The following is a 14,167-nucleotide window of genomic DNA, read 5'->3' as shown; positions in this document are numbered from 1 at the left end:
CCTAATTATTTTTAAGAATGGTGTAAAAATTTTAAAGTTACAAAGCCAATGCTCAGAGTGGACTGAGTTGACCCAACTTGATCTCCTTTCTTGCTCCAAAAACAAAATTCACAATAAATCTAATTCATAGTCCCCACGAGAGAGACAAGCTGACTAAGACATTGCATCCCATTTGGGGCTTGTTCTGATGCTTGATCTTAACCAAAAGGCCACAAAGTGGCTTTACATATAACCATTTTTTTAAAAAAAAATCCATCAAGTTACAAAGCAAGCCCATGTGTTGGACAAACCCAAATCCATTCCTTGCTCCAAAAAACCAAACTCAAAATGCAATTGAATCCAATTCTTGGTCCCCACAAGAGACACAACCAAGCTCCAAGTTGATGAGATAAGGCACCCATATGTCCAATTATCCTCTTTAACTGTATCCATTTTTCTTACTTTTCAGGACCTGCCAGCAATCTTTCTGAAGTTCCTTTTTAGTGATATAATTAACTGTCCAGAACTGACTAAGTGAATTGATGCCCATTATGCTTCCATTAGTTTTAAGTTCACAGCAACTGATAGCAATGAGTATGTTCATGGTATATCTGCAGGTTGTACTTTTGAGCTTTAATGAACCATTTTACAGATGTAGATGCAAACATGGAGAAATATTACACCATTTAGCAAATCGCTTGTGTTTTTTATAAACAAACATTGAGAATTCTCAGTGTGAAAATGACCTGCATGTCATATGACATTATTATTGTTCATTTTACACATTATTCCAGGCTCAGTAAACAGCCCTGGGAGATACGTGTTGGTAACTAAATGACTATGTTAATTGTACCAGGAATCTAGCTTTCAGATTGAAGTGGAGGGACCTTGATTTTTGCTTTTAGTGGGTACCTGAAATGGTGAAATCTCCAACCCCATAATTGAATTTACGAATTACTTCTTGGATACACGGTTTACCAATAGCTAAGCTATGCCAGAAAAGGTTTGGAACATAGGAACACTTAGCCCCTCGAGCCTTTTTGCCCTTCAACTGGTGGCTCGTAGCTGATCTACCTTAGCACCATCTTCCCACACAGTCCCCATATCTCTGCCATTTATCTAGAAAAAACATCAACTTCTGCTTTGAACATACTCAAATGACTAAGTCTCCAAGGATCTCTGTGCTGGAGAATTCTGAAGATTTACTATCCTTTGACTGAAGAAATTTCTCCTCATCTCAGTCCTACATGCCCTCTTAAAGTAAGAGGAAACGTCCACCTTTCTAATTGAGGAATCATCCTTCCTGCATCTACTTTGAATTGTATAAAATTCTTACAGGGCTTGACAATGAGTTCATTCTCTCGTTCTTCTAACTCTAGCGAATACAGGCCCAGTCTTTTCAATCTCTTCTCATTGACCAATTCCACCATCCCCAAGACATCCGGTGGACATTTGTTGTTCTCCCTTTATGAGATAGTACATCTTTCAAAGAACAAAGAACAACACAGCACAGGAAACAGGCCCTTCGGCCCAACGAGCCCGCGCCGCCGTCCTACTATCTCAGTGACCTATTCATGATTTTAGTCTACGCCTAACGTGCGAGGATCAGGGAGGTCCAATTTAGGGACAATTTAGTACCCAATCAGCCTAAAAGCACATCTTTGGGGGATGTGGGAGGAAACCGGAGCACCCGGAGGAAACCCACGCAACCACGGGGAGAACGTGCAAACTCCCACAGACACAGGCCCAAATCCATGTGTCCGCACAGCAACAGAGATAGTCTCTGAGCTGTCATGTTGCCCTCGAGATGGTCCAGTTTAAGCACACTAACAACATGAAGCAATAGGCAACTCCCGAAGCAACATCCAAGAGCAGCCCACTACAACCTGCCGCATGCATGCCCCTTGCTGGACTTAAATGCCTGTGGAGACAAAAAAAAGTCATTATTAAACAGGCAAAACTAACATTCCTGAGGCAAAACGTATTCCCAAGCCTACAATGTTCAGTAAGGCCTACTATATCCCCCTATATGTAGCCCGCTCATATGGCTATCTAAGTGACTCTTAAACAACCCTAGCGTGCCTGCTTCCACCACCTTACTCGGCAGTGCATTCCACACCCCCACTACCCTTTGCGTGAAAAACTGCCCTCTAATATTTGTCTTATACCTAGCCCCCCTCACCCTAAGCCCGTGACCCCTCGTTTCCTTATGTAAAAGGATCAAAACTGTGCACAATACTCCAGGTGTGTCTCACCAAGGTTCTGTACACTCAAGACTTGCTTACTACTGTACTCAAATCCCCTTACACTAATGGCTGACATATTATTTACCTTCCTGCTTGCTTGTCACACCTGCACATTAGCTTCCAGTGACTTCTGAACAAGAACATCCAGATCTCTTTGGACATCAACATTTCTCAATCTCTCCCAGTTTAAAAATTACTCTGCATCTGTTTTTGTACCAAAGTGGGTAACTTTATATTTTAAACTATAGATTACATAGGAGACCATTTGTGAGCAAAACCTTTTAAGGCCAATTAGGTTTACAAGAGGGCTATAAAAAGAAATTACATTTATATATAGTGCCATTTATGATGCCAGGATGTCCTTATGTGCTTTGTAACCAAGGGAGTGGTTTGAGTAATGTAGGAAATGCAGCAGTCAGTTTGCACACAGCAAACTCCCACAAACAGCAATATGATAATGACCAGATCATCTATTTTAGTGGGGGTTTAGTATTATCCAGAATGTTCCAGGCTGTCACATTAGAAAGCTATGGGCTATGGTAATGTATTCAAACCAGGCTCCCTACAGATATGAAGTATGCAGACTGTTTATTTTCAGGTCTATTGTCAGATATTAGTTGCAAGAATAATATCAAGCAAATGTGAGTTGTCCATTTTCTTAAAATATTCATATCTCCTTCTGAATAAACCCATATTTCTGTTTATATTTATTCATGGATATCACTAAGGCTGGTACTTTCTGCCCATCCCTAATTGTCCTTGAGAAGGGAATGGTGAGCCATCTTTCTGAATCACAGAATGAGTGTTTCATAAGTGTTGTTCCTTTAAACTTTTGTTATATTTGTCAAGAAAACAGTAAGAAAAGGAGTTAAAACCATGTGAAATAAAATCTAGGGGGTGATTGCAGAGGAGTTTAGGAGACTACAGCTTGGAAACAGGCCTGCTACTTAACGAAACTCATCATTTCAATAATGGACTTCTATGACTCTTGTACTTTCTAGCTGTAGGTACAAGTTCTAAACTGCAATGTCAAAGTTTCTCTAGAATGCATAAAGTTAATGAGCATCTCATACAAGAAAGATGTTTTTATAAAGATGGAATTAGATTTCAATTTATCTAGCAGAAACTCACACCCCTGTTCATTCTAATGATGCTAATGAGACAGCTGGATAACATTTCTTTATGTCTGTGGTGTTTACCAGATTATCTTAGGTTTCCACTTGGAGTGCATGTCGATGTACCAATGTGAATGTGTTATATTCACACAACTTAAAGCCAAAAGTATCTCATCCTGCCAGCTGCAGGAAGTGTAGTGGGCGAGACAAACTGCACTGATCACTTTAACAGATCCTTTTAACAACTCAGGCAGGAATTTCCAAGCTTGGGGCATGGGTGGCAGAAAATCCCATCCTAAGTGAGCAAGTAAACTTCCTTCCACGGCTTATAGAACAATATATCCCCCAGTGCAGAATAGGCCCATCGTGTTTGCAGTGACTTTCCCTAGGTACACCTTCCCTGCCCTGACGCATTTCCACCAACTTGCGCATCCTGGACACCAAGGTGAAATCTAGCAGGCCAATCCATCTGGCCTGCAGCACTGTGGACAGTGGGAGGAAACTCAAACCATCACCCAAGCTTGGAGTCGAACTCATAATTGACACTGAGGCAGCAATGCTAATCACTGTGCCACCATGACACATTTTATACTAAAGACTACTAGATATAGTGAAGGAGAGACTGGCAGCAGGTATTTAAGTTTAGGCACTTCCATCAAAAATACAAAAGTAATTCTGGAAATTGGAATAAAAATAGACAAGGTTGGAAATGCTCAGCAGGTCTGCCAGTGTTTTGATCCATCAGATCAAGGATTTTTCTTCAGACCTGAAGGAAAATAGAAATGTACAAGATCTTAATTGTAAGAGATTTGAAACAAACAAAAGCAGGGAGGAAGAACAAAAGGGAAGGGAAGAGGATGGAGAGCAGGTGATTAACTGAAAAAGATTTCATGGTACACCAAGATGATTCAAGTAATTGATGTTTTTGGGCTATATGGAAAGACTTTCCAAGCCCGATTTTACTTTCAATCAGAGGACTGATGATTAAGCAGACATGCTTAAATTTATAAATTGCTGACAGATGCAGATGTGATAGACTAAGAGTGCGAGAATACAGTCCTCCAAGGCAACATTCCGTTTTCCCTCACCTTGTCTTCATTTGAATACAGCCTCAATGTCATTTGATAGGGAAATGTTCTGTTGATGCGCTGTGGGGGAAAGACAAATTTAACTTTATATCTGTCTCCTCGCATTCTTAGTTTATATCCATCACATCTGCATGTCAACAATTTATAAACTGGCGCCATGTCTGTTAAATCATTTTTTCCTCCAAAGAAAGTAAAATCAGATCAGGAAACTCTTAGCATAGCCCATTGAACGCTCCTCCTTAGCGTTGGACTCTAACCTGTTGCTTCTGGTGCAATGGTAGGGATGCTACCACTGAGCCCCAAGGTCTCCTTACAGCACTGAGTATGATGGAGGAAGATCATTCCCTTGGCTTCACAAGATAACTTTTTAAAGTCAGTCTCTGTTCTAATGCAGTAAACACAGCAAGGCCCCACACACTGATAAGGACTTATTTGGTTGAGGGGAATTAACAGAGTGGCAAGGACATGCCTTTTTTTTTGAATGGAGTCATGAAGTTTTATTCCCACTCAAAAGGGACAGATGAGGACAGAAGCATTTGGCAGATTTTTCCTCTCTTCTATCCTAAACTGTTAGCAACACCTACCTGATGAAGCTCCATTAACATGGATCAACCTTTACATTCCTTATCTTTGCTGTACAAGCAAGCTGGCTGCAATATACAAGAGCAACTTAGGATAAAGAACAAAAAGTTACAGCGCAGGAACAGGCACTTCAACCCTCCAAGTCTGCACAACCATGCTGCCCGACTGAACTAAAATCTCCTCCTCTTCCAGGGACCATATCCCACTATTCCCATCCTATTCACATATTTGTCAAGATGCCCCTTAAAAGTCACTACCGTATCTGCTTCCACTACCTCCCCTGGCAATGAGTTCCAGGCACCCACTACTCTAAAAAAAAAATCTGCCTTATACATCTCCTTTAAACCTTGCCCCTCACACCTAAACCTGTACCCCTGGTAATTCACTCTTCCACCCCAGGAAAAAGATTCCATGTTGCACTGGAGTGCCCACACAGATTACATGCTGAAGTACTGGTGTGGGATTTGAAGCCATAAGACAAGAGTGTGCTACCATAGAAAAAAGTTACAGCACAGGAGGCCATTCAGCCCATCCTGTCTATGCCAGTCTGAGAACACCCAAGTGCCCTTTCTAATCCCACCTTCCTGCACCCATCCTATACCTCTGTCAAAAGTCAGAGCAGATAAAAACAACAAATTCTTACCATTAACTCTCAAGAAAACCAGTTGCAAAATACGAGCTTTCAAATGGAACACTGGTCAAGTGAGAGGAAACCCACTTTGAAGTTGGGAGATAATTAAATTCTGATTGACAGTTATCATTTCCATTTCCAGTATACAAAACCATTATAAATGGGTCTAGCAATTGTGAAGACTGATGACTGATGTTTAGTAACTAGGATGAAGAACAGAAAGCACAATAACAGGGTAGTTCAGCCCAATCTACTAGATTCTTCCTCATCTAAAATCAGTTAGCATGTCCCTCCCTTCTCCCTTATAGAGCTTAGCAAGCTTGTCTCAATTACATCTAGACAACTTGCTTCAACTACTCAGAGGTAGAAAATGTCTCACCACTCTTTTAGGTAAAGACATTTCTTATGAATGCCATGATTTCTTGATGAAGAACTAATATTAACTGATGGTTTCCAGTTATGCATCCACCCCAATTAAAAAACAATACCTATGCTATCAAACACTCCCACAATTTAAAATATCTCATAGCCTTCTCGAAGAGAGACCAGTCCAGCATTTCTGATATTATCCATGCAAGCCCTTTTTTGTACCTCTTCACCACCTCTTTTATATATGATCAATATTGCACCAATCCTCCTAATGTGGTCTAACCAAAGTTCAGTACAACTTTAGCATACCTTCTTCACTTTTCAGATCTATCCCTCTAGAACTATATAGCATAGCACTTTGTTTTTTTTAAAAAATAATGGTCTTATCACTGTGATCCCTTTGCTCCTTCACCCAAAAGGTCGATTTTAATTCCAAAGTCTTACATCTGTAATCTTTATACATGGATGTCCAGATGCCAGAATGATTCTTCATTTTATGAAATGAAGCGAGTTCAAGATTTAATTTTGCACCTATACAGTTGGTGTTTCAAATGGCAGGTTTACACCAACCAAAGTTTCAACTGTACTGACAGCTAATTAGAAAAAGGTGGAAAAACTGGACAATATATCTCAATAACAGGATGATCATAGATTTATTTTATTGCAAACTGAAACATCCTTGTGTACAGTAGCTATGCTATTTGCATCCAGTTCTATGTTAACTGTTCCAAAACCCTCAAAATGATGTTGGTATAAGTAATTTGTCACAATCAACAAAAATTTGATACATCTATTCACAAGCCATAAAAACAGACTGAATATTTGTTGATATTCTGTTGGCTGTTATTGCTTGAAAAAGCTGCATTTTTGGATCCATTTTTTCAGAATCCATGGATATGCCTGAGTCAAACTGCACTGTCACACACAGTCATAAAATGCTGGAAACTAGAAAAAAGTAACACTGCAAAGGATTCAAGCCTGCTAGAAAACATCTTTCACAGCAAAACATGGTTTTTTTGTTAAATAACTTTTTGTTAGACCAGAGAATTAGCTGTCAAACAATATATTGTGCTCCAATAATTTCAAAACTACTGCTAAGGTTTTCCAATAGTTTAGTTGGATATTCAGCATATACAATGCAAAAGTTGTTATTAGCCTGCAAAAATATTGTAGACTATAATATCTATGTACAACTATCACCTTATCATCTAAAAGGTTTGGAAGAAGATAGGATTTTTTTTAAAAAAAATCCTAGGTCACCTTTACAAGTGAAATGGATAAGAAATGTATACAAGTTTTGAGTTCTAATACTGCAGGGCTGATGTCTCCAATTTTATCCAACATATTAGGAAATGCAGAAATCACAAAATTGTACAAATTAAGACTGACTGACCTGAAGACAATATTAAATCAATTTTTTCCCAACTATTCAGCCATGATTTCACAGAAGATTCTGCAGGATCACTATTCCAAGGTGATGTGCCCTTCTGAAATATTGTAGTACTACTGCACAAAACAGAAGGAGGCCCTTTTGTGGGTGAGTGGGAGGGAAGTTGAAAAAAAGTAAAAAATACTGAGAGAGGGTTCATTTGAATATTACTTTAGACACAAAAATCCTAAAACCGAATGTTATCACATACATCCATTGTAAAAGGGGTGAGAAAATAGGTAGCTGCCGTGATTTGGTCAGTTTTTCCAGAGGCAAAACTTTTGGTTTTTTTTCTGTTGCTAACCAAATGCTTGTTACAAACAGATAATTCTTAAACTCTAGTAACACCAAACTAAATAGAAAACTAACAGTTTGGTCATAAATATGCTGGTTAAAACAACCTCTCAATTTAAATACAAGCATGGGTACCTTGTATAAAATCGACATTGTACTAAATGTCAAGTACAGTACACACTTCATCTGAAATTAACGATGGCTTTCAGTAGCAATACCTCAGACTTTATTGAGGTTGTGAACTTTCAGACTTGATCAAATAGTCTTCATAAATAAGCCTAAAGAACTGTATACTTTTCAATTTCACCCAAGCAACTTTGTGGTAGGCAACAAATAAGGGGGCTATCATGATTTACAACTGTTGAATATTCAGGGTTTGGAATGATTAGCTGTTAGATGCTCCCTGATGCAAAAATACAGCAATGACCACGCCGATCACTCTTCTATGTAACATGGTTAGGCCTTAAAAATCGGTAGTCTTATTTTGCTTTAGTTCTGCCTATCCTGGTCACTTTTTGCTTAATATAGTGCAAATGTGTACAACAGTGAATAATCAGTTCTCAGTCATATTATACATCTATCATATTACTGACATTCATGTTGGTATCATTGAGCTACTAAGATACAGACCAGCATAGCTTGAAGTCAAAATAGTTCGATGTTCAAGGTTGCAACACCATCCTGGTGCTAATACTCAATATATTCTTCTGCTTCAGCTACATGCAATCCAGGAGTCCATTATGCTGCCCAGAATGGCCCCTTGCATATTATCCTATGGACTTGGTCTTCAAAATTATTCCCTAATTATTATGTTTTAAGCAGTGGTGCATAATTCGACATAAGTTTGGGGATATGTATTAAATTGGTTTTTTTTGAATGTTGAAGAATATTGAAGTTATTGGAGGCACAAAAGTAAATGGAAACAACAAATTTGTTTTGTATGGAATCAATCCAATTTTTGGATCATTTCTTTTGCTATTATAATATAAACATATTTAAAATACAAAATTAATGTCCTATCCCCTGTAACTGAACTTTAGTAGTGCAACGAATGGATTTTAAAATCTTCCAGTTTTACTGGGGAGAAACCTGAAATACTAATATTTCTCAACATGGATCATTTTTGACATGTTTTTAAACACTGTCTGAGTAAGCCAGTTGTCTGGCCTGGCTTCCTGTTGTCAGCAGCAGTTTATCAATCTACTCTGCTTTAGTAGCACTGTGTAAACATGGTCATCTGACTTCCTGAAAAAAAAACTTCCTAAAAAAGAAAGGTAACTGGCTCCATGCAAAACAAATCCAAATTCATTTTGAAATTATACAGTCTTAGAAGATTTAACATCTGAATTCTCTGGTGTTTTAACTATGCAATGTGGTAGAAAGTGGTTTGAGATGAAAAGAAAATAACAAAGTTTCCAGCATTTTACTACCAGTTGTATGAGCACATAAAATGTCAAAACTACAAAACCTGTATAGAAGATTAAAAACATGGTATAGTTACCAATTATAAGGCTCGTGCTCTATCACAAAAGAAATTTGTCTCAAATATATTACAGTGTAATTTCACTGGTTTATACATTAGTGTTTTGTAGAATTCCAATTTTATGTATGACATTTCTATGGACAAGTAATTTTAAAATGTCACTCAACTAGTTGAACCATTAACAGGCAGAAGTACGCAGAACTAGTTAACTTTGTACACTCCTAGCTGTGAAGAGTTCATTTAAAATAAGTGATCTTGGATGAAAGATTGTGCCCCTCCCCACCCCAGCCCTGGTAGAATGGATATGGTCATTCAGGTTTTCTTCCTTTAGAGTCAGCATTCCATAATCTCAAAGTTTTGCAGCCATAAAATTGATCTGAGGTTTTGCTAGTGGAAAGAGTGGTAGACTGCGCTTGAACACAGTCACGTCTTCAATTATGGTTGGCTGAAACAAAGAAAGTGTCAGATTATTCAATTAGCATGCATAAAAATAAAACAAAGAACCCACAAACCCATACACCTAGAACACAAACAATTATAATAGTGTGCGGCCATCTGCCCATTATGTTCATGCCAGCTCTTTTGCTCAAGCAACCCACACCAGTTCCAGTGTCATGCTTACTTTCCACATATCTCCCTCTACCTCAAATACTTATCTAATATTTTTCCTTAAAAGATGCAATGATGTGTGCCAGCCCTTGTAGCAAAGTATTCCAAGCTCCATCAACACTCAACATGAAACTAATGATTGCTCTCTCTGAGCGTCAAATGTCCAGCGTTGTAGTAAGTTGCAGTTTACATTTTGGGTGAGACTAACATTGAGCCCCTATTGTTTAATTATTCTCAACATTGTAGAGCAATTTAGTTCCTAGTTGTTCTTTGTGGTAGTAGAGCTGAATACAACATGGATGTTTTTCACCAAGCATGAATTATCACCGTCTGCTTTGTGACATTTTAAATGCAGTCATTTTTCATTATTGTGGTAATCAAGATGTTCCCCCCGCCCCCACCTCAGGCAGTCAGTGAAAAATATTTTGAATACTACTCCTTTATTTCAGACTATTTTGAATTTCCTAATTTCAAATCCCAAATCCAAAAAGCTGCCAATCACTTCCACCTTCCTCCATATCAAAAGTCCCGATTAGCCAACATTCCTGCCATTCTTTCAATGCGCAGTCATTTGATAAGGATTTAGCCGACTGTTTTTGTTGGATGAACTAACTGGTGCACGTATTATTTAAATTAGGCTCCAAATCATTTTGCTAGTTGACAATTAAACCTTCTGAGGAGAGTTGTTTTTCTTAAATTATTTATGGGATACGAACTTTACTGGCAAGGCCAGTATTTCTTATCTACTCCTAATTGCTTTTAAGGTGGTGGTTTTTGAATTGCTGCAGTCTATATGGTGCAAGTACACCCACAGTGCTGGTAGAAAAGTTGTTTCAGGACTTTGGTCCAGTGACAATGAGGGTCACACAATTTTTAATACAAAGTAACAATTCCTAGTCAGGATGGTGGGAGAATGGAAGAGGAACTTGCAGGTGGTGTTCCCATGCCCCTGCCACCCTGTTCTTCTAGGTGGTAGAGGTTGTAGGTTGCTGTTGAAGGAGCTTTGGTGAATTGATGTAGTGCATAGCTGGTGGAGACAGTGAAAGTTTAAAGGTGGTGCATGAGGTGCCAAACAAGTGGGCTGCTGTGTCCTGAACGGTGATCAACTTAGTGTTCCGGAAGCTGCACTGAACCAGGCATTTTGGGGAGTCAAGAGGCAAGTTGCTTGCTACAGAATTACCAGCCTCTGATGTGATTTCAAATAAGAATATGACTGGGTTTGGTTAGTGATAAGCCATATTGATGGCTCGACACTTCAGAGAACACAGCACCCATCAGAAAGTAGAGTGATATGGGATTGATTTAACAGAAACTTATTTTTATACAGCATGTCAAAAACATCCCAAGCCACTTCAGAGAAGCAACAAAAATTAGATACTGAGCTCGAGGAGGATTGGAAATATTAGAGCTTGGCCAAAAAGAGGTGGGTTAAAAGAAGAGGTGGATGTGGTTAAAAAGGTGGTAACTGCAGTGTTAAGACAGCTGAAATTCAGTTACTAATGATGGGACAAAAGGAGGAGCAGATGGAGAAGGAGCTAGAGTTTGAGTAGGGCTGGAGGTGGTTAAGGATATGGAGGGCCAGAGGCACAACCAGGATTTAAGCATGAGGATGAGAATTTTCAAATCAACATTTAAATTCTAGGAGTCAAGGTAAGCCACAAAGGACAGAGTGATGGGTGAATAAAACTGAAGCTTATGGAGTGATCAGCCAACATTAGAATAATAGTCTAGACAGAACAAAAGCATGGATGAGTGTTTCAACAGCAGATGAGCTGAAGTAGAAATGCAGAGAAGTGGTCTTTGTGACGCACATGATAAGGCTGGAAGCAGAGGATCAAATAGGATTATGCTGCATACGGTCTGGTTCAATCCGCGGCCACACTGCTTACAGAGTCAGACATAGCACTAAGGAGATGATTGTGGTTGTTGGGGGTCAATCATCTCAGTCCCAGGACATTACTGCAGGAGTTCCTCAAGCCCAACCATCTTCAGCTGCTTCAATGACCTTCCCTCTATCAGGAGGTCAGAATATTTGCTGACGATTGTATAATGTTCAGCACCACTTGTGACTCCTCCTTGTCCATATGGAGCAAGACCATGACAATATTCAGGCCTGGGCCAACACCTCATTAGTGCAAAACAACAGCCATCTCCAACAACCTCCCCGCACTATTCAATAGCATTAGCATTGCTAAATCCCCCCTCACCAACATCCTGGGGCTATCACTGAATACAGCGCAGAACAGGCCCTTTGGCCCACGATGTAGACAGGGCTTTAAACTAATTAGGGGGGGGGAGGGTGCGAGGGTAGGTGACGCTACGAGGTCTAAAGTTAAGGATAGGGTACAGGTAAGGGAAGAGGCCAAGGATGTCCCAATTGGTGGCGTTACGGCAAATAGGGTCCAGGTGAAGGCTGGGATGAAAGCGCTTTATCTGAATGCACGAAGCATTCGGAATAAAGTGGATGAGCTGGTGGCGCAGATCGACACAAATGGATACGATCTGGTGGCCATTACAGAGACGTGGCTGCAAGGTGACAGGGACTGGGAGATGAATGTACAGGGCTATCAAGTGTTTAGGAAGGATAGGCAGGAGGAAAGAGGGGGTGGCGTAGCTCTGCTGATTAAGGATAGCATCAGGGTGGTAGCAAGGGATGATATCGGAGCCAAAGAGCAGAACGTGGAATCGTTGTGGGTGGAGATTAGGAACAGCAAAGGGAGGAAGACGCTGGTGGGTGTCGTCTATAGGCCCCCGAATAATGATCTGGAGGTGGGGCGGGCTGTTAACACGCAAATAAGTGCGGCGTGCAGGAATGGGACGGCAGTAGTTATGGGAGATTTCAATCTGCATATTGATTGGTCGACCCATGTTGGACGAGGTGGGCTCGAGGAGGAGTTCTTGGAATGCTGCCGGGATAATTTCCTTGAACAGTGTGTGTTGGAGCCGACGAGGGAGCGAGCTATCTTGGATCTGGTGCTATGTAATGAGGCGGGTAGAATTAGGGACCTTGCGGTGAAGGATCCTCTTGGAGAGAGTGATCATTGTATGGTGGAGTTTCTGGTGCAGATGGAGGAGGAGAAAGTGGGTTCCCGGACACACGTCCTTTGTTTGAATAGAGGGGAGTATGGTAGGATGAGAGAAGAATTGGCGAATGTGGACTGGGGGAGTGCGTTGGAAGGTAGGTCTGCTGAGGAGCAGTGGAGGATCTTTAAGGAGATCTTTCTTGGTGCTCAGCAGAAATTTATTCCAATGGTTAAAAAGGACAGTAGGAAGAGAGGTAATAAGCCGTGGATAACGAAGGAGGTGAAGGAAAGTGTTAAATTAAAAGTGGAGGAATTTAGAGTAGCTAAGAGCAGTGGGCAAGAAGAGGATTGGGAAAGGTTTAAATGTCAACAAAGATTGACAAAGAAGTTGATAAAGGAGGGTAGGAGAAGCTATGAGGCTGGGCTAGCACTTAATATAAAAAAGGATAGCAAGAGTTTTTATAAATATATAAAAAGGAAGAGGTTGGCTAGGGTGAACGTTGGTCCTTTAGAGGATGAGAAAGGGGAGCTAGTGGTAGGGGATGGGGATATGGCTAAGGTCTTGAATAACTTTTTTGTTTCTGTCTTCACGGAGGAGGACGTGAATAATTTGCCGGGTGTTAGCGATGGAAAGGTGGTAGGAATGGAGGGTCTTAATGACATTACTGTTACTAGAGAGGTGGTGCTCGACAGACTGGAGGGGCTGATTGTGGACAAGTCCCCAGGACCGGATGGAATGCATCCGAGGGTTCTGAAAGAAATGGCGGAGGTGATAGTGGATGCCTTGGTGGTTACTTTCCAGACGTCGCTGGAGTCCGGGGAAGTGCCGGAAGATTGGAAAACGGCTAATGTTACGCCGTTGTTTAAGAAGGGTGCCAGGCAAAAGGCGGGGAATTATAGGCCGGTTAGTTTAACGTCTGTGGTAGGTAAAATGTTAGAATCCGTCATTAAGGAGGAAATTGCGAGGCATCTTGAAGGGAATTGCTTGATAGGGCGGACGCAACACGGTTTCATTAAAGGGAAGTCGTGTCTGACAAATTTACTGGAGTTCTATGAGGATGTGTCTAGGGCAGTGGATAGAGGAGAGCCGGTGGATGTGGTCTTTCTGGATTTTCAGAAGGCGTTTGACAAGGTACCTCACAAGAGGTTATTGCAGAAGGTCAGGGGACATGGAGTTGGGGGTAGGGTGTTAGCGTGGATAGAGGATTGGTTGTCAAATAGGAGGCAGAGAGTGGGGGTCAATGGGTGCTATTCGGATTGGCGGTTGGTGACTAGTGGGGTGCCCCAGGGGTCGGTGCTGGGGCCTCAGCTATTTACCA

At 40.7% G+C, this 14,167-nt stretch overlaps 1 protein-coding gene across 4 annotated transcripts in view; it reads right to left on the bottom strand.

The window, feature by feature from the left end:
* Nucleotides 1-6,652: 6,652 nt before the first annotated feature.
* ide (insulin-degrading enzyme) overlaps nucleotides 6,653-14,167 on the bottom strand; it is a 123,098-nt gene continuing 115,583 nt past the window's right edge. For all 4 annotated transcript variants that reach the window (XM_080205563.1, XM_080205566.1, XM_080205564.1 and 1 more), the window contains one exon: nucleotides 6,653-9,661. In XM_080205563.1, coding sequence (XP_080061689.1) covers nucleotides 9,566-9,661 — 96 coding nt within the window. In that variant the 3' untranslated portion in view covers nucleotides 6,653-9,565. The remainder of the gene's footprint in view (nucleotides 9,662-14,167) is intronic.

The sequence above is a fragment of the Carcharhinus amblyrhynchos genome, chromosome 17 (genome assembly GCF_965287045.1).
Source record: "Carcharhinus amblyrhynchos chromosome 17, sCarAmb.v2.hapA, whole genome shotgun sequence".
In the NCBI taxonomy this organism is placed as follows: domain Eukaryota; kingdom Metazoa; phylum Chordata; class Chondrichthyes; order Carcharhiniformes; family Carcharhinidae; genus Carcharhinus; species Carcharhinus amblyrhynchos.
Note: the sequence above shows the minus strand (reverse complement) of the source record. Positions and strands in the feature narration are given on the sequence as shown.